We start from the raw sequence: 26291 nt of genomic DNA, 5'->3' as shown, positions 1-26291 counted from the left end.
ACCGGGTGTTACGAACCCCTCTCACTCGAAAAATCTATAAATATACGGGCCAGATAAAGCAGGAAAGCAGAAAAACATGATAACCTTGTCGACGGAATTATTACAATTCGACTCAGCTGTCGGTTGGCAACGCCAGTCCAGTGCTGCGCCGGTGAAAATGTTAAACGTGGTTTGTTTCTCGCTCAGCAAACATGGGGGGAGCGCGTTATGTAAGGACTCGGTGCGGTTGTCTTCGAAAAAGTTGTGCAAGGTGAGAACAATAATATTCTAAAGGTTAAGAGTGAAACTAGTTTCCAATGAGTATTTTCGAAAGCTCATTTTCGTACCATCAGATAAGAACGAGTGGCAATTTGGCTGGTGGAAAGAATGTTGGATATTTTGACTCGAAGCGGAATGTCACAACGATGCGACGAGTCTTATCAATGTGTCGCAATTCCAGATCTGTTAACTTGCCCGAATCAACAATGTTATCAAATGTCACAGATAACGGCACAATTATTGTTTGCCGACGGACATTGCTTGCTACTAAAACTTTTAAATGAAGTAGTAGAACGACAAGACGGTGCGTTTTTACATGTAAATAAGGTTATTAATAGACCATCCAGTTTTACGCAACGCTTGTTTATCAACAACTCGTAGTTTTGTGGTTTCCTTTCCATTTTATTCTGAAATGCTAATTGTACTAATTACCATCTAAAGTGGTTTTTACTGTTCACTCCGAATGGGATGATTCTTTGTCAATTTTATTTTTTATCTTACACAATCTCTAATCTCCATTTAATTTGCCATTATTCTTTTTTATCTAATTTTTTTATTTTTCCACAACCTAGCTGTAATCACAATACATTCTTTATGTTGCAATCTGTTATTCTACACCTTTATTCTGTAACGTCCCCACCCTCATTTAAAATTTTTAACAAAGCAATCAGTCACAAAACTTATGAATCATGTTCACTCATTTTTCGACTTCTCTTTTCTCTCCTAAATATTTTCTCAAGTTTCCTTTATTCTAATTTTTCTTTCCAATTTCGTCTTCTTCCCGTTCACGTCTTGGCGGAAATTATTTAAATAATTTTTGTAGATTGTGAGTTGCCAGTTTTCCACAAGAAGGTGCAGTGGCAAGATCTACCACAACGTCAACGACAGCATCCGGGACATCACCGATGGCTCCAAGCTCCTGGTTGGAGGTACCCAAAGCTCCTCCCTCTTTCTCCCTCACAATTGTTTTTTGCAGGTTTCGGCCTGTGCGGTATCCCCGAGAACCTCATCGCCGCGTTGCTCACCCACCAAGCTGGCGGCTTCACCGTGGTGTCAAACAACGCCGGCGTGGACCAGTTCGGCTTGGGGCTTCTCCTCCAGAAGAAGAAAATCAAGAGAATGATCTCGTCGTACGTGGGCGAGAACGCCGAGTTCGAACGTCAGTACCTCTCAGGAGAGCTAGAACTGGAACTGACACCCCAAGGGACTCTCGCCGAGAGGATCAGAGCGGGCGGTGCGGGAATCCCAGCGTTCTACACCCCTACGGCTTTCGGGACTCTAGTGCACGAGGGTGGCGCCCCCATTTGTTACGACGGCGAGGGCAAAGTAAAAATCGCGAGTTCGCCTCGACAGGCGCAGGTTTTCAACGGGAAGAACTACATCATGGAGGAGGCGATCACGGGGGATTTCGCGTTGATCAAGGCGTGGAAAGCTGACCCTCACGGCAATTTGGTCTTCAAGTGAGGCTCGAGTTGAGGAATTGACGCGATTTTTTGACAGACTGATTTAAGCAAATCGGCGAGGAATTTCAATCCAGCGATGGCCAAAGCGGCGAAGGTCACTATTGCGGAGGTCGAAGAGATCGTGAATGTTGGCGATATCAAGCCAGATGAGGTGCACTTGCCGGGGATTTTCGTGGATAGGGTTGTGAAGGGGGAGAAATACGAGAAGAGGATAGAGAGGGTTTGCGTGAGCAAGGAGGAGGGTGACAAAGAACCTGCAAAGAAGAGCGCGGGTGCGTTGGTGAGGGAGAGAATCATCAGAAGGGCAGCTTTGGAGTTCAAGGACGGGATGTACGGTAGGTGTTGGGGGCACTCGGGGGTAGTTTCAGTACAAAAGAGATTGCAGCGAATCTGGGAATCGGGATGCCGATGCTCGCCTCCAATTACATTCCCAACGACATGGAGGTCTTCCTCCAGTCCGAGAATGGCATTCTGGGGCTCGGGCCCTTCCCCACCCCTAAGAATATAGATCCTGACCTCATCAACGCCGGGAAAGAAACTGTGACGGTGGTTCCGGGGGCGTCGTATTTCGGAAGCGACGACAGCTTTGCGATGATCCGAGGGTAAGTCAAATTCAAGTCTGTGGCGCGGCCATTTTGATTGTGTCAAATTTTCAGCGGCCATATTGATCTGACCATGTTGGGCGCCATGGAAGTGTCCCAGTTGGGCGACTTGGCCAACTGGATGATCCCCGTGAGTCTTCCCCGAGCGATAAAACAACACTTAACACTTTTAATTTCAGAAAAAGCTGGTCAAAGGCATGGGTGGCGCCATGGATCTGGTGGCAGCTCCCGGAACCAAAGTGGTGGTGTGCATGGAGCACACCGCCAAAAACGGCAGTCACAAAATTCTCGAAAAGTGCAATCTCCCCCTCACCGGCAAAAACTGCGTCGACATGATCATCACCGAGAAAGCGGTCTTCACGATCGACAAGTCTAAAGGTTTGACACTCGTGGAAATCGCAGATGGCGCGACAGTCGACGACGTGAAAAAATCCACCGGTTGTAAATTCGAAGTCGCACAAGACTTGAAGCCGATGGGACAGATTTAACCTTTTATAAATACAGTTTTTATTAAAACATTGTTTTTACATTTATTCGCGAAACTTGGCTTTTACGAAAGCAGGAAGCGGGAGCAGGTAGAGAAACAAGTTGAAAACGACCATTCCTAGAGCGAACGCGAACGTGATTCCTATGTTCAAGTCGAAGTCGAGGATTCCGTCGCTGAAGATCACTTCGGTGGTGTCTCTCAGGTACCTCTCCACCAGGAATTTCTGCCCGCTGGAGTACCTACAGTAACCTAATCCGCTAGACGCGTCCCTCTCGATCAAATTCATATTGGTGCAGTTGTGTTTGGCGTCGTACGACAAAGTCTGCATCAGTTCTGACGTCAGGAAGATTTGGCGGTTGAGGAAAGCTGAGGCGTAGCGCATCTGGGTGGCGTACGTCAAGTAGTACAGCCACTGCTGCAACCCTTTGATGGACCTAAAACTCACTTTGTAGTCCTCGACCCTCAAAAATATCTCGCAGTACCTCAAAATACCGCTACTCAAAGTGATGCAAACGCAGGTTATGTAAATACTGAAAATTGCTGCCGATAGGTGGCTCTTGACCACCATCAAGATCGCCATTGTTTGTTGTTCGGCGAAAATGTAGCAGGCCCAAAGGATCAGGACGAAGTACAGATACTGAAGTGGTTCCTCAAATGTTCTTATAAGTCTGCAAAAACAAAATAAGATGGGGCCAAATTTTGTTTCCTACTTACGGATAGATTATAGCCCCGGCTGCTGCCATAGAAATGAAAGAAAACGGTATCGAGACTAGATTGTAGGTTATGAGAAAAAGAGTGCCCCCGTAAAGGCCCTCTTGTGACTCTTGGAAGTATCTCGTCCTGAAAACTGGATCTAAAACAGACGTAACAATCTCGATGGCTGTAAAAAAAGTGATAAGACAACTTACACAGAAAAATCGAATTCAGAATTCCTAAAAAGTAGGCGCCTGATAAGCAATTTAAAATCAATCCGGTCCTGGTGACGAACGTGTGTTGATACAGTTGCATGTCGCGGTAGAAAATCCACAAAAAGAAAAAGAAGAGCGGGGCAAGGAATAATCGCAGGAACATGCGAAGCAACCCTGCTTTCTGTATGCTCAGAGTTGCCACCACCAATCGACTGCAACAACAAATTATTTTCAATGTTTTGTGTGTGGGGTCTGCTCTACGCCACTGCTTGTTGATCGTTGCCAAAGCAACGACCAATCACGTCACGATGTTTTTGCGGGAGATTTGAATACCTGTACAGAGTCCACCCCACTTGGCACGTCCCGGGCCGCCCCAGAAGCAGCGGCACCTTATTGCCGTGCCCCAGTCCGCCGTCCAACGCGTGATTGGGGCCGTTAATCGAGCCCTTCCGGTAGACCGCGCCCTCAATTTTAAATTTCTCAACCAGAGCGGCTATCTGATGGTTGCTTTCGACAAAGCGCTCCCTCGACCTCCTGTCGACAGTGCTGAGGCATACTGCAATGGTAGAAATGATGGATGCGCAACTGGCTCCTGTCACACAACTCACGGTAATACATGAGCGGGTTTTCAAGTTGCGGACATGGGAAACCGATAGCGTTGAAATATTCCAGCATCTGTCTCGTTCCGCCGGTATAAACGACGTCGCCGAGACATAAGTATAAGACTCGCTCCAAAAAAGGAAACACGTCCGAGCGCGGCTTCTCCATTGTGAGGATTATGGCCGTTCCGTATTTTTTCGACGCGTTTGAGAGAATGGACACGACAAGGTAAGTGTTCAGCGGGTCTAGGTCCCAGGTGGGTTCGTCGAGGAGGAGCACGACGGGGTCTTTGATCAGCTGGATGCCGATCATGAGGCGGCGGTACTCGCTTTGGGTCAGGTGTTCCGTGCAGCGGTTGGCCACTTGCGACAGGGCCAAGTCGGCCATTATTTGCTTCACCTTGGACTTCTTCAAGTAACCTGTCAACTAAATGCATCATTTTTATCGTTTTCTTAACAATGTAAGATTATATTTTGAGGTTATGTGTCAAACAGGACTGCCAACACATTATTTAAGTTGTCAAATTGTCAACGCGCAAATGTCAGGTACTTTCAATTAAGTGCGGTTGACCTCATTAGGTGTGTTAAATTGCATTCATTTAGTCCGTTCATGCGCGTGGGGAATGCTAATAGTGTATTGTTGTTTGTTGATTATTTGCGATAGAACTGTTGCCAACTTAAAAAATGTAAACAAACTAGTTGGCGCCCCCCAGTCCACTCACTTTGGTCGGGGTGTAGTAGAGCGTCTGCTCGACCGTGAGCCCCGGGATTAGGTCGCACTTGTGAGTAACATATCCTCCTCTCTGTTGAAACAGGCTCAGATTCATGGGGTGGTTGTTGAGTAGAATCTGCCCTCTGGTGGGTCCTTGCACCCTGCGCGAGATAACATCGAGGAGCGCTTTCTTGCCGCTGCCTTTGGACCCTAGCACCGCCAGCACCTCCCCCGAGTGCACCGTCATCGACACATCCTTCAGGATGACCCCGGTCTTGATGCTCCCCAGCAGCCGCTGCACGCACGACCCCGGCTCCACCTGCAACCCCATCTCGCACCAATTCGACCCCTCAGCGAGCACTCACCTGGCCCGAGTAGAACACATTCGACAGCTCCAAGACGTAGTCGCTCGCGATCATCTCAACACGCTCTCCTGCACCGCAGGTGACCACCGAACTGCGGTGACCGGTGAAACGTGGAGGCGAGGCGATGGCGTCGGCCCCTCCAACCGCGACTCGGCAGACGGCGTTCGGGCCCGCGAAGAGGCGGTCGTGGGGCTGTGAAGGAGCTGGGGGGTTAGTTCCGTTGGGTTGGCAGCGGATTCTTCATACGTCAGAAAACCCAGTTTGTCGAACAGTACATCGGCGTTCGGCGGCCCCGCTTCACCGGCTCCGTGCGACATTTTGTTCGATCTCTTGCGAACACTCGGATTACAGTGAACAGTGACACGAATATGCGGTGGTTTTCCGGTGGCGCAGCGACATGAACGGTGAGTAATTTGCGACGATTTGTCCGATTTTTGGCGCATCCATAGGCGTGCGCCCCACACGACTTTGTTTACAAATCGGGTAATTGCCGAAAAGGTGAAATTCTTCCGATCGACCGACCGCGATGGTCGCAAGGCCCCGGTTTGGAGCGCGACGAGATTAGACTTCGATGCAACATCACAGCACCAACCGCACTCCAGGCCCAGGGGCTCGCCACCGATTTGCATTCGTTACGAAACCAAATTAATTAACAACAAATCTTACATAAATCGATCCAGTTCGACGGAATGAATGTCCGCAGTGTTGGGACTTTCGCTAATTCCCATTTCATAACCGAGATTTGTTGTGAATTGAGAAAATCCACCGGATCAACCAACAATCATGTCTACCGGTCCGGCTGTGAAATCTCATTAACAAAACACTCTGTCGTCGATTTCTTCATTTGTGCTTAAATGTCAAGCATTAGCCACGGGAAATATTTTAACACTCTTGGAAAGTCGACGGCTAGATTATTCAACTGCTAGTCGTCACATTTCAGCGATTTTCTTTGCAGGAATTTTTCGACATTAAAGTCTAATTGATCAGTCATTACACAACGCGCCAGAACTCGAGGAATTTGGGACAATCGCGCGAACACACCCCAAACAATTTTTGACACGAGATCATTTGCATTCCGGATCTGCTCCGCGAGCTTTGTTGACATTCTCCGTCGGCAGGAATTGACAAATTAACGGACGTTTGCTAACGCCGTCAGGAATCTTCGCTACCCGAACCTCGATTGTTAAGTGGTTCTACAGTTTCCCAAAAAACTGTTATTCTGAATTTCCTGCCAGCAGGAGGTTCGTTAGCGCAACGTCTGCGCTCAATTATGTTAATCGTTATTACTTTGAATCAGACAAACTATTCCACCAACTTCCTGCTACATTGTACGGCAGGAATTTTTCTGCATTTCGGGCAGGAATTTTTAATTATGGGGGAGTTTCCCAAAAGCTGTACCTGATTCCGACCAATACAATTCCTGCAGGGGGAAGAAATGAATTCCTGCTAATGCGGTTCGTTGTACCGGCCCGTTCGATTATGGTAATTATTTTGGAAGTCGTGAGTACGAGATGAGGAAAAAAGCGATTCCTGCTATGTTCACACCGGCAGGAATTTGGCACACTCATAAGAAATTAACGGCGCTGGTACTAATGTCGTTGGATAACGTATCATTACCGTAATGACGGAGCTTCACAAATTAATATATTTAATTTTTTATGGGAAATTTCGCCGCAACTAACTCTATTAGCAGACGCCCGACAAAAACAACAATCGACTGGCAGGAGGCAAGAAGCTTGTCGCTCTAACTACCGAGAGAAATCTAATTAACGCAACATTCGTTTTTCCTTATTTATCTGAAAGAATGAGGTTTCCAACTGGGTTACACTACCAGCAGGAATTCAATCGAACGAGTCGCCTCGCCACGCAGGACCATTCCTGGAAGGTCGATTTTCGGCAGCTTCCAGCAGGAATTGCGCGTGAAATCGATCACGTCCCGCTGGAGCTTCCGACAACCTTCACAAAGCTATTGTTTCTTTATCGGCTTGAGCTTCACATGCGCCGTCACTCTTTTGTCGACGGCTCTCCGGCATTCTTAGGTGTTGACCATTGTGCGGCCGTCTTCTGTTTCAAGTCACGGCGAGGCGCAGCAGCGTCCTGCCGAATCTAAAACGGATTAGCATTAATTGGTGTTTCGAAAGCCGCGCCGCACTGGAACAAAAGATTATTAATATTAATGGCGGCGTTTCGAAACGTCTATTGGCTAGAAACTCGTCGTTCACATTAAATTCGTCCGAGATTTCAGATCACCAGGTTAGGTGGTACTACTTTCGCACGGAGTGGACCATCTGCCACCACCGATTAAATCAAGAAAGATATCATTTTCGTGGCTGTGACGAGTCCAGCGCTAACAATGGACAGGTTGGGCACATGTCGCTTAACCGTAAACAACCGTAAATCAATTAAATCGGCGATAATCGCAGAATCGCGACGGTTTCAGATAGTTCCGCAACTTCCTATCCCGCCAAGGCTGCCAACTGTCCATATTTGAGCGTCCTAAGTGGCGATGTTTGCGTCACACCGCCTCGATTATCAATAATAACAATTAACAGTAGGCCATAGAATAACAAACAACGACGGATGATTTAACTCTTTCCCATTTCGCAATTAGCGGCCTGCATTGTACGAAACGCAGTTGTTCGAGGACCAAATCACCACTTCCTAGTACAGTTAGTGCAGCGCTCCATCCTCCATATGGCTTCCTGTTGCGCTGGCCCACTTTCGTCCTTTTCCTTCGGCTCTGATGCGGCGGCGGCGGCCGGCTCCATTTTTCGACGCGTCTCTCGGAGACCTTGAAGAGGTTACTGACGGGGCCAGTGACTCTTCTCGCACTTCGCAACAATCGTACCAACCGTAGCAGAACAAGGCGAATTCCCCAAACAGACGAAAGTGATCACCAGGTGAACGACACCTCCGGAGGCGGCGCGAGATGCACTTCCTGCATCATTTGCATGATGCGGGGCGCACGCCACTGAACATTTTCTATTCGCTTTTGCATTGTAAATGTGCGCGTGATTTTTATGCAAATCGCGGCCGAGCAGGTTCCAGATTAATCCGTTCGGTGTTTTATTAGCCGATAAAAATCGACGAGGTCGCCGTTTGGATGGACATCGCGTGCTGGAGACGCCACTCGGGTCTTAAGCAGGGAGAACAATGACGTTGCAGGAGGAGGAGGTGGAGACGGTCGTGCCCGAGGGGCCCTCCAGCGGCCTCGATGCAAATTCCGACCGATAACATTTTTTTACTTTTCAACCAACCTTCTATTGTTTACAACCTGCAGAAACTAATTTTATTCGTTGTCTTTTTGGAGGCGGCAAGTTTTTCTTGACCTGAACCAGTTTGAACATTTGTTTACTAATAGATATTTTTTATCCAGTTGGAATTTTCAGCAAACCGAAATCCAGTCCTTACGGTATTCCAGACTCTAATCGGCCAGTTTTGTCAACGACTTTTCTAAACTCGTCGCAATTTCACATTTTTTACTTCTCGACTTTCCCAAGACGAAGATTCTCAGGTGCGACAGCTTAAATGTCACGCTAATTCACCATAAAATTTTATTGTCCGTCTCCACTCTCCGGACATAAACTGCAATCTTTGTTCGAAAGTGTAAGAAATTCGATTTTTTAACACATTTAATTTTCATCACTTATTTTTTCCTTATCTACAACTACGAGTATTTGTTTTAGCAATAAATTACTGAGATTGCTCAAATCCTACGTAATACACCGTTATCAACTCGAGTATTAGCGCTAATATTTGTTTTTTAATTGTAATACTCCTGGCGTACCCCAGACATCTGTTCCGGGTCCACATTTCTTCTCTATGACTTGTTATTGTATTTTCTCTCCACTAATTTATTATCATCGATCGCCCTTTCGGATCGTTGATTAACAGTTAGTAATTATTATTCCTGCGTCTCGAGACATGCAATCTTAAGTAGAGATAATTTACACACATTTTATTAAAGCACTCGATCAAATCGTTAAGTATGATTTAAAAAAAAAACTTGTTTCGCCAATAAATCAATGAGATTATTATTTTAAACCGTATCCAAGAGTCTTGTTATCGTCTGCACCAAAATGGATGGTCATCTTTTAATTATAATCTTCACTCAGGCGTACCCCAGGCATCAATTTTGAGTCCTCTATTTTTTCCCATTTGTCAATAACTTGTCATCTACTAATGGTGGGGTTCTAATGTGTGCTAACGATGCTAAACACTGTCAAGGTATAATCAAGTTTAAAAAACATCGTGATGTCACAAATAATTTGAAATACTTTTCTTCGACTACTTCAAAAAATTTGATTTTTTTTGAAGTGAAAACTTCTTTAGGCGCGCCATATACATTTTATTGCCGGGCAGTGAATTAGTTTTATGCGACACGGTAAAATCGTTCGCAGCACGACACGGCAACCTAAAATCAAGGGAGTCGAGTTTTTTAGGGGAACGAGCGAAAAACAATCAACTGTGCGTCACTTGTCAATTTTAAATTTTCATTCTACTATTCCGGACACGGAATCTTGGCCATAACTGACATTTAACTGACAAATATGTGTGAACTGGCCTTTATTGAATATAACCCAACTTTTGACTCGATAATGCCATTTCCTTGCTTTTTTGATGTCAAAATAAAAACTTCAAAGTGATTTTTAATAATTGTCATTTATTAATGACGCTAATGATTGCTTTACATAATTTTTTTTATAAATGTCAAAAAAATGTTGGCCAAGATTCCGTGTCCGAAATAGTACGTTGTGTTGTGACCTGACTGACCTCAGTGCAGAGCTGCAGGAGTAACTGTATATCGACGCTGTTATGCTGAAACGACTCAAGCGACAAAAAAATCGGAATTGAGGTAAGTACACCATTGGAAAGAGGAGCTTGAGCCGAATCTATTCGTACCATTGGATGCAGCGACACCACGGGTTTTAACGGATTTTTTTGCATTTAAATTTGCCTAAGCGCCTTCGTTTTATATTCGACGATGATCGTTTTGTCACACTGCGGCTTAAGCGCCAGTTTTACCCGCCTTTTCACGAGAGTGAAAGTTGTGCGTTTGTTTCATTGTTTTCTGCAGAATAAACTGGTAAGTAATTATTATATTTGATAATTATGGTTACTTAAGACTAATTTAATACAATTTACAATTAAATATGTTTAAATACAATTAAATTAAATAGTCAACATGATAATTTTTGTGTCATGTGGCGGTTAAGTCGAAATGTTGTAGTCTGGTGTCAGTTTGACTTAAGTGACGTTTTCTGTACTAATTCTTATGACAGAAATCTTCTAAAGTTTTGTAATTTTTTGTAATTATAGAAACGCTTTTTTCTGTAGTTTTGAGCAACAACATAACTGCATTTTATATGTGATTTTCTCTTATTATTTAAAATAATTTGTTTGAATATTAAATAGAAAAAAACATGTTTCCAAATATTCATGTCGCTTGGGACGCTTGCAATGAAAAAATATTGGATTTTCAGAACAATGAAGACGGCCACGCATATTTCACGCACCGAGAAAATGTTGGCCATGGTTAACGAAAATAATAATTCTGACAGCTGCAATGTGGATGATGATGATCCTTTAATACTGGAAGCAATGAATCAAGAAAAAAATCTTCTCTCGTTAATAAATGCGAAGGATAATAAATGTTCTACAGATAATACAGTGCAGGAAAACGTGGAAATTGAGAAAAATCTCATTCCGAGTACAAGAGGTCAAGAAATGCACAACAACGCGATCATCATCAGCTATGATGAAACTATGACAGATATTCAAAATCCTGCTGAAAATAATATGGAACGAGATGATGAGGATAGTGAAGATTTGGTAGAAGATAATAACGACATGACGTTTCAGAAAAGAAAAAGGGTCGAGAGCATCAGAGAAATTAATAAAAAAAGAAAAATTAAAGGAGAAGAGTATAAAAATTACAAAGGAGAAACGTTACCAAAGAAGACTTTATTGCCAAACCCCTGTCAAAACAAAAAATGTCAGAATAACTGTCAAAGGTATTCTGAAGATGAACGAGAAAAGATTTTCAAAAATTATTGGTCACTAGGAAGTATGACCAGCAAAGAATCTTTTATTCTAAACTGCATCAAGGTGGTCAAAATAAAAAGAAAAAGAAGTAACAGTAACAAGAGATGCCGCACTTTTGAATATTTTCTGCCCTTTGTAAATGAAGATGAAAATGGAGTTACTCAGAACCAAGTTTGTCAGCAGTTTTTACTAAATACACTTGATATTTCGCAAAGGAAACTTCGCACTGTAAGAGGCAGAATTAATCTGGACGAAGCTGATACACAGACACCCGTGTCGAAAAAAACAACCTATTCTGAAGCCCAGCTAAGAAATTTCGATATTTTTGTTCAAAGTTTGCCGGCAGTGCCTTCCCATTATTGCCGAAGTTCGACCTCAAGAAAATATCTTCCGTCAGAAATAAAAACTTTTGAAAATTTGTATAGGATGTATGTGCGAAAGCAAGAAGGACAGGTTCACATTAAAAGAGGCGTTTTCATGAAATTATTTAAAAAAAATTATAATATCGGTATCCATGTACCACGTAAAGACAAATGTAAAAAGTGTGAATCACATAAAAACAAAGAAAATAAACAACCTGCTGATATTGAGATTTATAATAATCATATAAGCGAAAAAGATTATGTAAAGAAAATATTTCTGGAAGATCAAGAGAATAGTAAGACTGACCAAAACAAAATTGTGGCCAGTTTCGATTTGCAAAAAGTGCTGACCACACCCCATGGCGACAGTTTTCTTCTTGGGTTCTCCAGAAAATACGCCGTGTATAATTTCACAGTATACGAAACTGGAACCCGAAATGGTTACTGTTACGTTTGGGAAGAGAGAAACGCCCAGAGAGGAGGGAACGAAATATGCACATGTTTATTTATGTATTTGCAAAATGTTGACCAACAGAAGAACCAAGTATGTCATCTTTCTTTGTATTGCGACAACTGCATGGGTCAAAATAAGAACAGGCAAATGCTGGCAATGATACAGCACTTTTTGTCTTTAAGTAAGAAAATTCGTACAGTATCTATAACGTACTTAGTTCCTGGACACACATATATGCCAGTAGATTCAATGCACGCCGTGATTGAAAAAAGTATCCAGAAATGCGTGATCCAGGCACCGTCAGAGTGGCCGACAATTTTACGGAATGCGAGGCTAAAACCTTCGCCATACGTGGTAAAGGTTCTGCACTATTCCGACTTTTTAGACTGGAAAAGTTTTTCTAAAAAAATTAAAATAAAGGACGGACGGAAAGATGTTAAAATTACAACTATAAAAAAGTTATTTTTTGAGAAAGGAACAGATGATGTGAGATACAAAATAAACTTCAACGAAGAGGAGTACTTGGTGGCAAATATAAAGCCCAATCAAACTGGCCAAATTAAAAAGGCCTATGTAGAAGAGCAAAAAATTAATCCAAAAAAACTAGAAAATTTACTAGATCTGTGTCGAACAAATGTGATAAAACCGGAATATCATGCTGAATATTTCAGCCTCAGAAGCAATGCAAATGTACCTGACATATTAGACCAAAGCGATATCGAAGACGAAACCCAAGACTGATAGCAGTGGTAGTAGACTAGTTTGTTTGATTCTGTGATTCCTATATAAGTATTGTTATTGTTTCTTAAAAAAATATATTTATGCGTAATATTGTTTAGCAAATGTATTACAAATATACTATGTACCTTTTGTTTCATATATTATGCTCGATTTATTGGATAAATAATAAAAAAACCATTTAAAAATTGTGTATTTAAAAAAAAATAATTGTTGACTTAAGCAACCAAAAGAAATTTGAAGTTCTTTAGCTGGTTTGATGAAAAGACTTAACCACCTGACTTAAGCGACAGTTACAACTAAAATGTAAGAAAACAAATAGACTCGAGCGACATAAATATTAGACATAAGCAACACGTATGACAGGTTTGAACCACAAAAAAGACTTAAGCGACAACAAAACTATGTTTTACAGTTTTTTTTCCAAACCCGTTATTGGAATAAGATGAAAAATGACAAATGCGTTGAGATTGAAAAGACAAATGTACTAGTTCGGTAATATAAACTCAATATATAAAAAAAATTGTGTTTGAGGTTTTTTGAGATTTTCTCAAAACTTTCCGATTGTCGCTCGAGTCGTTTCAGCATGACAGCATCGATATATACCTATACAGGATGTTTCACGAGTGGTAATAAGCCTGACGTAATTTAAAATGCAACCCACACTATATTTCCAGAAAAAGCTGGCTACTGTCATTAAAATGTCCGGCTTTTTTTGAAAATGTATTGTGGGTTGAATTTATTATTCCGTCAGGCTTATTATCACTTGTGAAATACCCTGTATTGTTTTATATACATAATATAAACGATAAAGACACGACAAATATTGTAAGTTTACAGATGAATGTAGGATTTAATAGGTACGTAATGGCTTCAACAATTCATCTAGGTATTGGAAACATTTGTGTAGCAAAATGTGAAGAGGAAAATGGACAAATTATTATCATAATACAGAGTATTGCTATGAAAACTTGTGTTGTGTCCAATATCATCGTCAAAAAAATAAAACTTACCTAAACATCCAAACCTAACCTCACAAAATTTGCCAGACTGTAACCTCTAAAAGCGGACGTATTTGCAGTTTCTATTGAAAAATACAGATTTTTGATGTTTATTTAAAAACAGCATTGGATTTAAATACAATATTAATTATTTATGCCTTGCTCCTTATTCCTCCAAGTAGTATCATCCATTATGATATAATCATAGATTTAGAAGTATTCACTTCTGTCGTGCGGTCTTAAGCACACTCTTTTTTTTAAATTGATTGATTTCATTCAGAATACGCTCCAACAATTGTTATTTCCAATTTATTTTTTTTATTTGCCCTCCAATTGGTGCTTGCTTAGCAATGCGCATTCCTCATTTGCCTTCTTTTCCTTGACCTTCAAAAGAAACAATGTGACCATAACGCATGCATCGCACCATACGCGGACCTCCTACCCATTCCAATCACCCGATAATTATTCGGAATTAACACCAACTGTTGTGACATAACTTTGAAGGTGTTCTCTTTGAAGTCGCACAACAATACACAGTCAGTTGCCGAAACCGTTGTAACAGGACACCGCCACTCGTGTCTTTTAAACGCGGTCCTTGTTCCTGTCAATGAAAATATGCAGATACTTCTTGTGTAGCGATGCGATGCCTGTTGTGAGTCACCTCGAGACGCGCGTCCGATTTCGACGGGGCCCCAAGACGGTCCCCTGCGGGATTGTCCCCGGCGGCGAGGCCTTGATCGCGGATATTGTCGCTTTTACGACCCATATCGCATTTAAATAATGCGCCGTAGCATTTCAGCGGCTGCTCCCCTAAGTGTGAAGGTCGCATTTTTCGCGGGGCAAGGCTCCGGTGGGCGTTTTATGGGGACGTGAAGAGCGAATTTGCGCAATTCAGCGTGGGTATCGTGGTCGGAGCGTGAAATCGGACGATCGGAGTGCTCCATTGCATGTTTACGTCCGCGCGAAGAAATGCTTGACCGTCGGCCATCAACGGTTCACTCGAAAGTGGGTCGGACGGATCGCCCAAAGACGAATTTTGATCGGACGAGAGCGAAAAAGTCGCCTCGATGGGCGGTGAAGCGCGGTCGTTGTGTCATGACAACGCAGCGCTCTTCTTATTGTCTTCGTTTTCGCACAACGGGACCGGATTTTTCTCGGAAGTTTTGTCGACTCGCGATTCCCATGGAGCTCTCGGACCACCGTTCAGTCTAAAAATGAGCGAGCGTTGACAGCTGTCAAAACGTACTTACCGAATGAACTCAAGTGTTTCAAAGACATCGAGACATCGTCATTGTCATTCTTTTGACATTGTTTTGGCGCCCATCATTGTTGTTATGATGTGGACAAGTGGCATCACTCAGTAATTGGCGCTACCACTTTTTGCCGCCGCCAACTAGGCCGCACTAATTGACCAAGAGAAATGACAAAGAAATCGTTGCAGATTGAGCGAGAATTAAGGCAGGATGGTGCGCAGTCGCACCCCTTCGCAGGGGGGTGGCTCGCAAGGCTTCGAGATGGAGCGGAAGTACTCGGTGCCTTCGAACCCCGACTCTCGGGTCTTCTCCGGAACGACGAGCGAGGACCTGCACGCCTGGTCCATCTACAGGTACCTCCGAAAGCAAAGACCGTCATCTTCTAACTCTGTTGTCGACAGGCAAAATTTGAATTCTGACTTCACCGACAGCGCTCTGGGGTCTACAGACAAGAGTCCTCTCCCTTACGGGAACTTCCAATTGAGGGACACCACGGTGCAGTCGATTTTGTCGCACCCAAGATACGGGCCCAAGTAGGGTTTTTCCACTTTTTGAATGATTTTGAATGATCAGATCTGTGTCTAGGTCGGCGCTGGGCTCCAACATGTACACCTATTTGAAGTTCGGGCTTCCGCGAGTGTTTCCCCCGAACCACAACGGCTCCAACCGCTCGGGGACTCCCCAGCACTTCGTGAGAAACGCCTCGACGCGCCCCCACACCAGGTACCACCGCCCATCGTTCGGTCCAGATTTTTCACGTTTCTGATGCAGGGGCCCCAAAACCGGAAGCCGCGGCCCCAGAGACGGCAGTTCCGGCTACGACAGTTCGGATAATGAAACAACGAACCAGTACAAACAGAACAGGAAGTACAGGTCCGATCCAGACTTCCGGATGCAGAATGCCCATCCGTCCTATCACGGGGTAGGGCCATTGTCACGATTTTCCCGCGGGCCCCTAATGGCCGATCACACGTCTCATTTAACCCATTGTGCCGTACATTAAGGTTAACCGCTTCTGAATCACCACAAATGCACCTGGGGTGAAAGCTAATTGTGACCTTGATGCAGGAGAATCCCGGAATTCCAATCGCCGCGATGCAACAAGGCGGCATCCGGCCCGCCAACCAGTGGAACCGGAACAAGAGCATCTCCGAGGCCAACCTGTTGGCGGCGGAGTACGGGAGGACCCTCCACGTCCCGTCGCACCCCCACATGAGGGACCCCCGGAGGAACAGCGTCGCCGAATTCGGACACCACCACGAACTCATGGATCACAGGTTTGCGGTCGACCACTCTCGACACTTGACTCATTAAATCGGCATTCCAGCCACCTGGTGCGGCCGCTCTCGAAGGCCGAGAGTCACTTGTCCATACCTGTCTCCCGTAGGGGCCCCTCGGTCATCAGGACCGACTACCTCAGTCAAGAGGAGGACGCAGGCACCTCGTTCATCTACCCCCACTTACAAGTAATTCATCTCGTCTTTTTGAGAGAGTTTTTACCGAAAATTACACAACTGTCAACGAGTACATAACAACCGTTGTCATGGCGACATCTACGCACGTAATCGCGGCAACTGTGCACATGACAACCGTCGCCATGGCAACGACTGCGTACATAACAACCGCTTGTTGATATTTTTTGTGCGTGTAGGTGGGCGGTGTGGGCATCTGGCCCCGCTCCTCGTCCTGCTTCGGTTCGAAGCAGCACCTGCTCCTGAACGACATCTCCTTCGAGATCAGGGGCGGCGAGATCATGGCCATCATGGCGACATCCGAAGAAGAGGGCACAGCTCTGCTCGACATGGTGGCGGGACTGTCCAGACCGGTGGTCGGTGATATAATTCTGAACGGACAAAACGTCAAAGCCAACGCGTTGAGGTCTCGCGTGGCCTACGTGCAAAGTGACTCGCACCTGTGCAAAGACATGACAGTGATACAGACTCTGAGGTTTCACTATGATCTCAAGAAGCCCACCGATAAGTTAGGCTACTTAAAAATCGATGCCATGGATAGGGTGGGTACCGGTGGAGACGCGTCCCACCCCGAGATAACACTTTTGTTTGCAGATTAACGTCCTGATCGAGGATCTGGGACTGGAGCAGGTGAGGAACACGAAAGTCGAAGCGATGACGATCTCGGAACGGCGAAGACTGAACGTTGCTTGTCACCTGTTGCTCGACACGGACATCGTCGTGTTGGACCAGCCGACCAGAGGGATGGACATCTTCGACACGTTCTTCTTGGTGGAGTATCTGAGACAATGGGCGAACGGCGGCGCCGGAAACGCGCTGGGCAGAATCGTAATACTGACGCTGCATCCCCCCACTTACGAGATCTTCACGATGCTGTCGAGGATCTTGCTGATTTCCGCCGGAAGGACCATGTTCAGCGGAAGGAGACGCGACATGTTGCCATATTTCGCCCTGGTCGACTATCCTTGTCCGTCGTTCAAGAACCCGTCGGACTACTACCGTGAGTAAACCCCCCAAAACGACAATAACACGACTGTGATTTTCTCTTTTCTCGATCAGTTGACTTGGTAACGCTCGACGACTTGTCAGCCGAAGCGATGTTAGAATCCTCCCAAAGAATCGAACAGCTGGCGGAGGTCTTCAGGCAGAAACAAGAACCGATGAGCGACCCCGGACCGCCCTCCACTCTCCCGATGACAGTAAGGAGTTCGAATTGTATAGTACAAGGATTCGTATTGTTCACGTAAGTGCTACTACAATCGATATCGACTGGTCCGACTGACCTTGAACTCTTCCAGTAAGTCAATGATCTACACCCAACCGGCAACCTTCATCGCTTGGCTGACCCTCATAGTGATTTCGGCGAGTTTGTCGCTGATCATAGGTGCAATATTCTGGGATGTCCCGAACTCCGACCCCCAGCTCAATTTGAACGACAGGTTAGGCTACCACTACAGCGTCATGTGTGTCACGTCTTGGCCGCTCCTGCTCCTCCTGACTCTCTCAGAAGTGCAGAGAAATCGAAACACTGTCGAGAGAGACATCAAAGACGGCTTGTACACTCGCCTCACTTACATCGTTTCGAAAGTAAGTATCCGAGGTGGCGCCACTAGTGGTGACTGTGTGCTTCCAGAGCATCATCAACTTGCCGCCGTCGCTCTTCATCTGGTTGATTTATCTGGTGCCGAGCTACTCCATGTCTGGACTGTACATGCAAAGCTTGAACGACTACGAGGGCTTCTACGTCTACATCGGGGTCATGCTTTTGTACTTGGTGGGCGTCCAAAAGTTCATCTTGACTTTTATCTATCTGGTACCGCTCAGAGACACCGCAGCAACAATTTCGGCGCTGATACTGACCGCGCTGTTCGTCTCGTCTGGTTATCTGATTCACTTCAAGGATCTACCGGCGTACGTCAAGTGGTTGGAGTACGTCAGTCCCACGACTTGGACTCTGCCGTACCTGCTGAGTCGAGAGTTGTCCCCCGAGGCCATCGCCAGCAGTTCCGCGCTGATGTACTGCAGGAACAAACAAGTGCAACATCAGGACATCATCGTCCAGTTGCCTTGTCCCACCGGGAACGGCACCCAAGTCTTGTCGAATTACGGATATCTGACGTCGCAGTTGAAGTTTTACAATTACGGAAGCACTCCCATAGCTTTGGCTGTTTTTTATATCATATTCTTCGTAGCCGCGTGTTTAGCGTTCTTGTGTTGTCAACACAAAAGTTCAAAAAATAGAGCTAGAAACGATGCCAATAAACCATGAACTTAAAGTTATCTTAGTTAGGAGATTTTATTGTTATTTATGGATTTAGTGCCTTGTGTAAGTCTAGCTTAAGTCAGTACGAAAATACACTTTTTATAAATGTCGGTGTTTCGTGTGACAGGACCAGTGACATAACCTCAAACCAGCTCAAACTATAAATAAACAAGTAAAGTACGCAAATGAATCGTTTACAACGCAAATTTATAACCGTGGGGGCCCTCTTGCAGGCTGATTCTGTACAAGTGTCGGATTTACTACTAGCCCTGTGGAAGTTATGAGACGCTTGGGCGACAGGAGTTTCAGTACCAAATCCCTGTCCAAATCAATTGGCTGCATCGGTGGTTACGCATAATGATCCGAGATCCTCATTAAACGCATTTTTAATTTTAATGCGTGCAATTTCTCATTCGCATTGTTGCCAATATCCCTGGCCTGAAACTGGATCGCTTGCGTCGCGGGTTGCATAACCTGTACTTGTTATGTTGGTTGCCTGTGTTCACGTCAACAGTGACAGTTTGTGTTAGTCTGTTTGACGTTGTGGACCGAAAAATGGCGGAGGATTCTAACCTACCAAACTCGGAAAATTTGAACACGAAAAACGGCAATTTCATTTGTGGAGTGGTCGAAGGTGAGTGGTGAAAAATCAGCAGACGGGGTGGTAGTTTCGAGCCGTCGCGACGCCCCCATCCCCTGTGGCTCTGGCCCGTATTTACAAATATGGTAGTGGGGATAATGGAAATTGCCTGTACCTTTAACAAATTCATAAATAAACCCAAACCGAGAGCATAAACAAGCTCTAATTGCTCTTGTAATTTTCCAGGATTTTATGGGCGGCCGTGGACGACGGAACAACGCAAGGACCTGTTCCAGAAGTAAGTGATTGTTTATTTACGATTTGCGCTGATTGTCGATTTTAGGATGAAAAAATGGGGGATGGACTCGTACGTTTACGCCCCCAAAGACGACTACAAGCACCGGGCGTACTGGCGGGAGCTGTACACGGTGGAGGAAGCGGAGCACTTGACCGGTCTGATCCAAGCAGCCAAAGATCAAAACATCACGTTCTACTACGCCCTCTCGCCCGGTCTCGACATCACGTACAGCAGCGCCAAAGAGATCACGGCGCTCAAGCGAAAACTCGAACAGGTGTCGCAATTCGGGTGCACCGCGTTCGCGCTCCTGTTTGACGACATCGAGCCGGAAATGTCCGAGGCCGACAAGGAGGTGTTCCAGTCGTTCGCCCAAGCGCAGGTCTCGATCACCAACGACATCTACCAGCACCTGGGGCAACCCAGATTCCTGGTGTGCCCCACTCAGTACTGCTCGACGCGAGCGGTGCCCAACGTAACAAACTCCGAATATTTGAATACTCTAGGCTCGAAGCTGGCGCAAGAAATCGACATCATGTGGACCGGTAATGATACTTCGCAGTAAGCGAATCGTTCTGACACGGTTTTTCCAGGTCAAAAGGTGATCTCGAGGATGTTGACCAAAGAGAACATACAAGAAATCACGGATGCGTTGCGGAGGCCGCCCGTCATCTGGGACAACCTCCACGCCAACGACTACGACCAGAAGCGCGTCTTTCTTGGGCCGTATTCGGGGAGATCCCCTGATCTGATTCCCAAGCTGAGGGGCGTCTTGACCAATCCGAATTGCGAGTACGGTGCTAACTTCGTCGCGATCCACACGCTGGCGCAGTGGTCCAGGTGTAACGTCGACGGACAGAGGGACCTGACCTTGAGTAACCCCGCCCCACTTGTTTGTGTTTTGTTTTGACCGAGTCCTTCCAGATGACACAGTTTCGGCTGATATTAAATTAGAGACTGAGACGGAGGACGGGCTGGGGGAGGACGTCCCCTCCAGTCTCTCCCCCAACATGTACCACCCCCGGCAAGCCCTCCGCAACGCCATCAACGAGTGGCTGCCCGAATTTTCCAAACACAAGACGGCTTGGGGCCCCATCGTCAAGCCCCAGCCCGCCGTCGCCGTTATTCCGCTCCCGATAATTCCATCGATCAACACTTGCATGACACTCACCTCGACAACCACCACGACCACAGGGAGCATGGCTCAACCGGTAGTCAATCAAAATCAATTGCAAGCTCTCGCAGAAGTGTGCAGTACCGTAAGTCCCGACCTCCGAACGATTCTTTTTCTTCAATTGTTTTTCCAGGTGACAGTTTCCGAAAGTTTAGTCAGTCCCGTGCCCGGGCCCGTCATGAATTCGTTAGTTTCCGACACCAAAGTCGTGTGCAACGACTCCATCCCGAATCCCATAGCTCCAGTCCCCATCCCCATTGCAGTGTCGGACTGCGAGACCAAAAGCATCACAGTCCTGAGCGGGACTCATACCAAACCGGAGAAGGAGAAGAATAAAATCATGAACGGGGACAAGCCCGAGGAGGGACAGATCGATGGGAAGGAAGTCGGTAAAGAAGAAATCTGTATGAACACCGACACGAGTACGGATTTGAGCAACGAGTCTAGTTTGAGCCCTTCGGAACCGATGGACTGCAACAGCACCCCGAATATATCCCCGGCGCACGTGGTCAAAGCCCCAGTTGAAAACTCCACTGAAGACGTCCCGATGAGCGAGACTTCGGTGAGTTCCGAACGCTGAAAAACAAATTTGTGTTGGCGACAGTGTAATAGCGGTGATTTTGTTTTTCTGTGCGCAGACGTCTAGCGGGAGCATGCAGGTGGAAACAACCGACGGCGCCAACCAGATGGTCGTGGAGAACCAGACCGACCCAGATAAGTGAGTCGCCACGCCCTCTCGCGTCCCAACTCTCAATTTCTAGTTTAAGGAAAGAGACCGAACTGACCTTCGAGGACCTGTCGCTCCTCTGCGACCTCTTCTATCTCCCGTTCGAGCACGGCGGCCAAGGCTTGCAGCTGTTGCAGGAGTTCAACTGGTTGAAATCGAACGCGCACGTCGTCATCGCCGCCAATCAGAAGAAGGACGCGTCGAGATCAGAAGTGAGTTTCCGTCGACGCCGTTGGACAGTAGTCGCACCGGTTCGTTGATTCCAGGTGCAGGAGTGGTTCATCCGCGCTGAAAAAATGAACGAGATGACGCAAGCGGTGAACAGGCTGTTCCAGCATTTGTCCAGCTGCAACAACAGAGAGATCTTGTACGACCTCTACTCGTACCTTTGGGATATCAGGGGTGTTATTTCTTTGCTCAATTCTTATGTGAAGTGGTTGGGTAAGTGAAACGGGGCGATTGTGTGATCCTGTGAGGTGGGGTCCGCGTCGGGCCTCGAGGGGCGGCGGCTCGTCCGGACGAGCTCCGGTTCGGACAGGTTCGACGAGACCCGTCCGAAATCGATTACTTTCCAACCGACATTAGGATGTCTTGAATCTTACCGCGGTCCGGGATGGTCACAAGACGGCGCATTTCTGCGGCGACGTAAAATGAAGCGATTTATGTGTAGCAGGGGTTGTTACTATCCGTCCACTCTAGTAAATCCTTCAAAATTGTGTTTGCAGAAAATCTAATTGAACTGTCAAATGTCAAAAACTTCAAATTTGCAAATATTAATCCTTTCATCGCGCAGTCGTTATCTGTCAATGCAGTATCAATGCAAAGGTGTGGTAGATCTGTTACAGGCGCCTCGAAGGGGTTAAATCAGACGAATAAACTCAACGGAGCACGTACAAGTAATTGCAGTAACTTTCAAACGGACAAATTTGGTTGTCTGTCATTTAGATTGAACCTGCCAACCGCACAAAACAAAAAGTACTAGAAGTTAGCCTGTCAGAATTGCATTTTATTTAATGGACGGAGAGTGATTAACTAGTCTAGTTTATTTAAATGTCGCGGAGATGCGCCGTCGAGCCGCTCGGTGAGATCCAAGCCAGCCCGAACCGCTTGAGCGCAAGGCGTAACTGCGGCGTCCCCCATTCCATTTGATTTTTATTTTTCGACGATTTTACTTGACGGTCCACCCTTCGTGCTTGGCGTAACTTGTGTTTCAGCAGATGTGCAGAGAGAACAGGACTTTGGTGACCAGGATTTGTTGAAGATTAGGGCGTAGTTCCGACAATCTGGAAAGTAATCGATTTTGTTTGTTTTCCTCGAGTATAGGAAGGACGCGGGGATGGCAGCAGCATCGCTACCATCTCGACGTCCTCCCACTGACCTGTCTTGAGTGTTTTACAGATATTTCCCAGTATTTTCCAGTTATTAATAAGCTCTTTATTTTCTTAAGCTGGCGGCCAGTTTCCTGCTTCTATGCCTTCATACACCCAGGGGACCTATACATGTATGCATCGACCAGAACGTAGTATAATGCGCAACGCATCTTGCGTAAAGCTTTCTTGCGTCAGAGGGCGCTGGCGTACCCCGCGGAGGTCCCGGCGACTCGGTTTCGTTGTTCGGTCGCGTCGCCGGGGCCTCCGCTCGAGTAAATAATTTTGTATCCCCGAGGGTAAGTAGCGTTGTGGCGTAGGACAGTTTGGGCGTAACGGCGCAAGCGAACGCAGCGTGTCCCAATTTAACGAAATCGCTGATCACGTTTTCCGACAGGGTTTTCGAAGGGGTGGAAGGAGACGTTCATGAGCGGCGAGCAGGAGCCGTGGGTCTTTCGCGGGGGCCTCACGGCGGACCTCCAGGTAAGCGACCGCGCTCTGGAGGTGTCCACACGTTCCCAGCGAACCCACCACATCCTCATCTCGATTTTGTTCCAGCGCCTGATCCCGGTCGACTCCGGCAACGACCTCTTCGTCTACAAAGTCCCGGACGTCCCCACGTGCCGGGTGTTCACGGTGCGACCCTATCTGCCCGCTGACGAGGAGATGGTGTACAGCGTGTGCAGCCGCACCTGCAAGGACGGACTCGAGGACCCCCACCCCTACCCCGACCAGCTGAAGAATCTCCAAGCCGACAGGGTCGTGGCCCCCTATTTGACGCTCCACCCGGAGTTCTGCTTCGTGGTGGAGGACGACGCGGGGATAGTGGGGTACGCGTGCGCATCCCCCGACTACAAGAAGTTCCGGGTGAAGATGGAGCTCGCCTGGATACCGGAGATGTGCGAAAAGTACCCCATGAGTCTGAGCGACAAGGATTTGTCCAAGTTTGCGCAGGTTAGCCCGATCCGAGTGTTCGCGAAGGGTGGTTGAACTGTCTAGTTGCAGGATAGCATATCGTATTTCCACGGGTTCAAGGACGAGATCTACGTGTCGAGTCCCACCCACCCTTCCAGCATGATCTGCAGTATTCTTCCGTCTGTTCTGGACCAATCGGTGAGCAAGAGGCTGGTCACGTGTTTGCTAGCGGCGTTGCGGGCCAACGGTGAGTGAGGTCGCGGTCACGTGACGGTATTAAAGGCGTGTTCCAGGTTCGTTCGGCGTACACGTGGTCATGAGTTCGACTGACAGCTACACCCACGCCTTCTACGGCAAGTTGGGCTTCGTGGAGAACACCCACGAGGCGATCAAAGGCAAGATCGTGATGGGCCGTACCTTTTAAACTGCACAACTGTATTATAACAACACTTGACTGATTCTAATAATAATTAATTTGTTACAAGAATTTTGATAGATCTTCATAACGAAAATTAACTATCTTTTGTGATTTTGTACCATAATTAATACTTATGTTTATTCGAGCTAAATATTGTACGTATTTAACTGTGTATAAGGATAATGTAGTTGTATTGTATAAATATTGAGAGTATAAATAAATTTGAACAGTTTATTGTAACATTAAATCGTTCGTTTCTTGCAGCTTCAGCAACTTCTTGTGTACCTCCATGATCTGCAAAAGCGGCGATTATTCTCTGCGAAGTGTGGAAAGCCGTCACGTTTTGAAAGCGGAGGTTTTGTTTTAAAATCGGAGTCTCACTTTCGGAACTCGAGTCTCTGCAGTCCCGCTTTAAAATTGAAAGTCCCACTTTCAAAACGGCGGGTCTCGCTCGTTTCAGTGGTCTTTCGGCGGCGCCCTCGCCCTCCTACCTTCAGCATCTGGCTGCCGGCCTCCTCGATTTCCGACTTGGGGGACCGCACCCCCCCGTAGCTCGTCTCCATGTCCTTCAGCTGCGCCACCAGCTCGCCTATCAATTTTTCCAAATCCTGCTTCTTGGGGGGGCACCTGTGGTGCGCTATCATCTTGTCGATCTCCTTCTGCATCTCCTCCCTCGTCAACATCGAGTTGTACTCGGGGTCGGTGGCGTAAGGGGGCGGCTTGTTGTACTCCTCGCGAGGGATCTGCCGGACCGGCTCTGACTTTTTCTGATACTGCCACGCGCCCAGCGCTTGCAGGTTCCTGCAAACACCACTTTTAACAGTTCGGATTAGTTTGGATAGCTTGTCCAACCGCTCCTCCTGCAGGACCTTCTCCTGTTGGTCGAGCAGGTGTTTGAGCTTGTCCATCCAGGTGCTCTTGAGGGCGTTGGAAGCGAAGCTGTAGTTGCTCGTTTGAGTGGAGGCTTTGACGTGTTTGTCGTCGGGATCGAAGTAAGACTTGATCAAGAGCTTGTTGGGGGATTGGGTCATCTTGTGGACGATTCCGCTATCCTCCTTCTTCACTTTGGACAACCCCCGGACCATCAAGCTCGACTCCATGGACTCCTGCATCGGGAAGAACTCGTTGCAGTAGTCGGCCATCACCCGAATCTCCTTCTCGTCCCTCAGTTCTTTCTCTTCTTGATGGGTCTGCACCGGGATCTGGTGCACGTTCGCGGACGGCGTCACCTTCTCGTACTGGTGGCGCAAGTAGGCGCACACCGCTTTGGTCCCTTCCGCCACCACTCTACTGTTAGGATAAGCCAGAGGATTGTTCGCCAACTGGAGCACTTTCAGTTTTGGCACCAGACCTAGCTCGTTGGGCAACGCTTCGATCTTGTTGTCCGACAGCAGCAGGTTCTCCAGGTGTTGGTGGTGCGCCACGCTCGCCGGGATCCCCGACATGTGGTTGTTCCTCAAGTCTAGCCATGTTAGATGAGGGAGTTTCAAGAAGAAGTTTTTTGGAAGCTCTTTGATGAAGTTTTGTTGCAAGTACAGCATTTTCAAGTGACTCATCTCGAGGATTTTTGTTGGTACTTCTTTTAAATTTTGCTGGGAACTGTCTAAAATTATGTCGAACTCAGACATTTTCCCGGTTTTGACCGAAACGGGACAATCTAAACTGGAAATTTAATTTGCCATGGTAACGAAAGTCGATTATTGGACAGCCTAATGGTCCAACAGATGGCACCCCCAACGTTAAGCGCTTATGAACTAATAATATGTAATTTATGTTTTATTTTGTCGGTCCATACAATAGTAAAGTTGGCTCAAGTTGCAAAAAACCACGTCA

At 46.5% G+C, this 26291-nt stretch overlaps 5 protein-coding genes and 1 long non-coding RNA gene across 9 annotated transcripts; 3 read left to right on the top strand and 3 right to left on the bottom strand.

Moving 5' to 3' along the window:
* Nucleotides 1–75: 75 nt before the first annotated feature.
* Nucleotides 76–3663, top strand: SCOT (Succinyl-CoA:3-ketoacid CoA transferase). Its single transcript, XM_069041295.1, has 7 exons — nucleotides 76–250; nucleotides 1082–1187; nucleotides 1235–1718; nucleotides 1770–2056; nucleotides 2107–2323; nucleotides 2378–2453; nucleotides 2503–3663. Exons 1-7 carry the CDS (start codon nucleotides 77–79, stop codon nucleotides 2809–2811), a joined length of 1653 nt encoding a protein of 550 aa, XP_068897396.1. The 5' UTR covers nucleotide 76; the 3' UTR covers nucleotides 2812–3663.
* On the bottom strand, nucleotides 2807–5534 carry LOC138125783 (ATP-binding cassette sub-family G member 5). Its single transcript, XM_069041291.1, has 8 exons — nucleotides 5395–5534; nucleotides 5040–5348; nucleotides 4327–4744; nucleotides 4052–4274; nucleotides 3719–3930; nucleotides 3525–3663; nucleotides 3293–3478; nucleotides 2807–3244 (listed from the first exon to the last, which is right to left on the bottom strand). The coding sequence occupies exons 1-8, from the start codon at nucleotides 5446–5448 to the stop codon at nucleotides 2854–2856; spliced, it is 1932 nt and encodes a 643-aa protein (XP_068897392.1). The 5' UTR covers nucleotides 5449–5534; the 3' UTR covers nucleotides 2807–2853.
* Nucleotides 5535–5655: 121 nt separating this feature from the next.
* On the top strand, nucleotides 5656–19089 carry LOC138125779 (ATP-binding cassette sub-family G member 8). The gene is made up of 12 exons (XM_069041282.1): nucleotides 5656–5798; nucleotides 15436–15600; nucleotides 15649–15780; nucleotides 15833–15970; nucleotides 16019–16169; nucleotides 16316–16524; nucleotides 16575–16713; nucleotides 16899–17261; nucleotides 17314–17719; nucleotides 17779–17962; nucleotides 18018–18306; nucleotides 18353–19089. The coding sequence occupies exons 2-12, from the start codon at nucleotides 15458–15460 to the stop codon at nucleotides 18986–18988; spliced, it is 2790 nt and encodes a 929-aa protein (XP_068897383.1). The 5' UTR covers nucleotides 5656–5798; nucleotides 15436–15457; the 3' UTR covers nucleotides 18989–19089.
* On the bottom strand, nucleotides 14089–15197 carry LOC138125833 (uncharacterized). The gene is made up of 2 exons (XR_011157530.1): nucleotides 14437–15197; nucleotides 14089–14378 (listed from the first exon to the last, which is right to left on the bottom strand). It is a non-coding gene; the product is annotated as an uncharacterized lncRNA (long non-coding RNA).
* A 260-nt stretch (nucleotides 19090–19349) lies between the features above and the next one.
* On the top strand, nucleotides 19350–24705 carry Oga (O-GlcNAcase). Of its 3 annotated transcripts, none has more exons than XM_069041275.1 (14): nucleotides 19350–19616; nucleotides 19809–19860; nucleotides 19906–20402; nucleotides 20451–20732; nucleotides 20782–21116; nucleotides 21165–21593; nucleotides 21670–21749; nucleotides 21799–21970; nucleotides 22025–22199; nucleotides 23206–23259; nucleotides 23523–23608; nucleotides 23684–24079; nucleotides 24131–24287; nucleotides 24334–24705. In XM_069041275.1, exons 1-14 carry the CDS (start codon nucleotides 19538–19540, stop codon nucleotides 24462–24464), a joined length of 2925 nt encoding a protein of 974 aa, XP_068897376.1. In that variant the 5' UTR covers nucleotides 19350–19537; the 3' UTR covers nucleotides 24465–24705. The 3 variants fall into 3 exon arrangements, with proteins under 3 accessions (XP_068897376.1, XP_068897375.1, XP_068897377.1); XM_069041274.1 differs by having other exon boundaries at nucleotides 21793–21970; XM_069041276.1 differs by lacking the exon at nucleotides 23206–23259 and having other exon boundaries at nucleotides 21793–21970.
* On the bottom strand, nucleotides 24633–26145 carry LOC138125792 (leucine-rich repeat-containing protein 40-like). 2 transcript variants are annotated; one of them, XM_069041315.1, is made up of 2 exons: nucleotides 24950–26145; nucleotides 24633–24752 (listed from the first exon to the last, which is right to left on the bottom strand). In XM_069041315.1, exons 1-2 carry the CDS (start codon nucleotides 26084–26086, stop codon nucleotides 24690–24692), a joined length of 1200 nt encoding a protein of 399 aa, XP_068897416.1. In that variant the 5' UTR covers nucleotides 26087–26145; the 3' UTR covers nucleotides 24633–24689. The 2 variants fall into 2 exon arrangements, with proteins under 2 accessions (XP_068897416.1, XP_068897415.1); XM_069041314.1 differs by having other exon boundaries at nucleotides 24676–25259; nucleotides 25311–26144.
* Nucleotides 26146–26291: the final 146 nt, after the last annotated feature.

The sequence above is a fragment of the Tenebrio molitor genome, chromosome 3 (assembly GCF_963966145.1).
Source record: "Tenebrio molitor chromosome 3, icTenMoli1.1, whole genome shotgun sequence".
Taxonomy (NCBI): Eukaryota; Metazoa; Arthropoda; class Insecta; order Coleoptera; family Tenebrionidae; genus Tenebrio; species Tenebrio molitor.
The sequence above is the reverse complement of the archived record's forward strand: the minus strand, read 5'-3'. Positions and strand labels throughout refer to the sequence as shown.

What these genes read in the sequence shown, in the direction of transcription:
- SCOT (XM_069041295.1), top strand. Translation starts at nt 77, where the DNA reads ATGATAACCTTGTCGACGGAATTATTACAATTCGACTCAGCTGTCGGT. An exon ending in AGCTTTGCGATGATCCGAGG is followed by an intron (nt 2,324 to 2,377) that starts GTAAGTCAAATT and finishes TCAAATTTTCAG; the next exon opens with CGGCCATATTGATCTGACCA. An exon ending in TGGCCAACTGGATGATCCCC is followed by an intron (nt 2,454 to 2,502) that starts GTGAGTCTTCCC and finishes TTTTAATTTCAG; the next exon opens with AAAAAGCTGGTCAAAGGCAT.
- LOC138125783 (XM_069041291.1), bottom strand. Translation starts at nt 5,448, where the DNA reads ATGATCGCGAGCGACTACGTCTTGGAGCTGTCGAATGTGTTCTACTCG. An exon ending in ATGTGTTCTACTCGGGCCAG is followed by an intron (nt 5,349 to 5,394) that starts GTGAGTGCTCGC and finishes ATGGGGTTGCAG; the next exon opens with GTGGAGCCGGGGTCGTGCGT. An exon ending in AAACCCGCTCATGTATTACC is followed by an intron (nt 4,275 to 4,326) that starts GTGAGTTGTGTG and finishes CTACCATTGCAG; the next exon opens with TATGCCTCAGCACTGTCGAC.
- LOC138125779 (XM_069041282.1), top strand. Translation starts at nt 15,458, where the DNA reads ATGGTGCGCAGTCGCACCCCTTCGCAGGGGGGTGGCTCGCAAGGCTTC. An exon ending in CACGCCTGGTCCATCTACAG is followed by an intron (nt 15,601 to 15,648) that starts GTACCTCCGAAA and finishes TGTTGTCGACAG; the next exon opens with GCAAAATTTGAATTCTGACT. An exon ending in AAATCGATGCCATGGATAGG is followed by an intron (nt 17,262 to 17,313) that starts GTGGGTACCGGT and finishes TTTTGTTTGCAG; the next exon opens with ATTAACGTCCTGATCGAGGA.
- Oga (XM_069041274.1), top strand. Translation starts at nt 19,538, where the DNA reads ATGGCGGAGGATTCTAACCTACCAAACTCGGAAAATTTGAACACGAAA. An exon ending in CATTTGTGGAGTGGTCGAAG is followed by an intron (nt 19,617 to 19,808) that starts GTGAGTGGTGAA and finishes GTAATTTTCCAG; the next exon opens with GATTTTATGGGCGGCCGTGG. An exon ending in AGGACGCGTCGAGATCAGAA is followed by an intron (nt 21,971 to 22,024) that starts GTGAGTTTCCGT and finishes CGTTGATTCCAG; the next exon opens with GTGCAGGAGTGGTTCATCCG.
- LOC138125792 (XM_069041315.1), bottom strand. Translation starts at nt 26,086, where the DNA reads ATGTCTGAGTTCGACATAATTTTAGACAGTTCCCAGCAAAATTTAAAA. An exon ending in CCGGCAGCCAGATGCTGAAG is followed by an intron (nt 24,753 to 24,949) that starts GTAGGAGGGCGA and finishes CCGCTTTTGCAG; the next exon opens with ATCATGGAGGTACACAAGAA.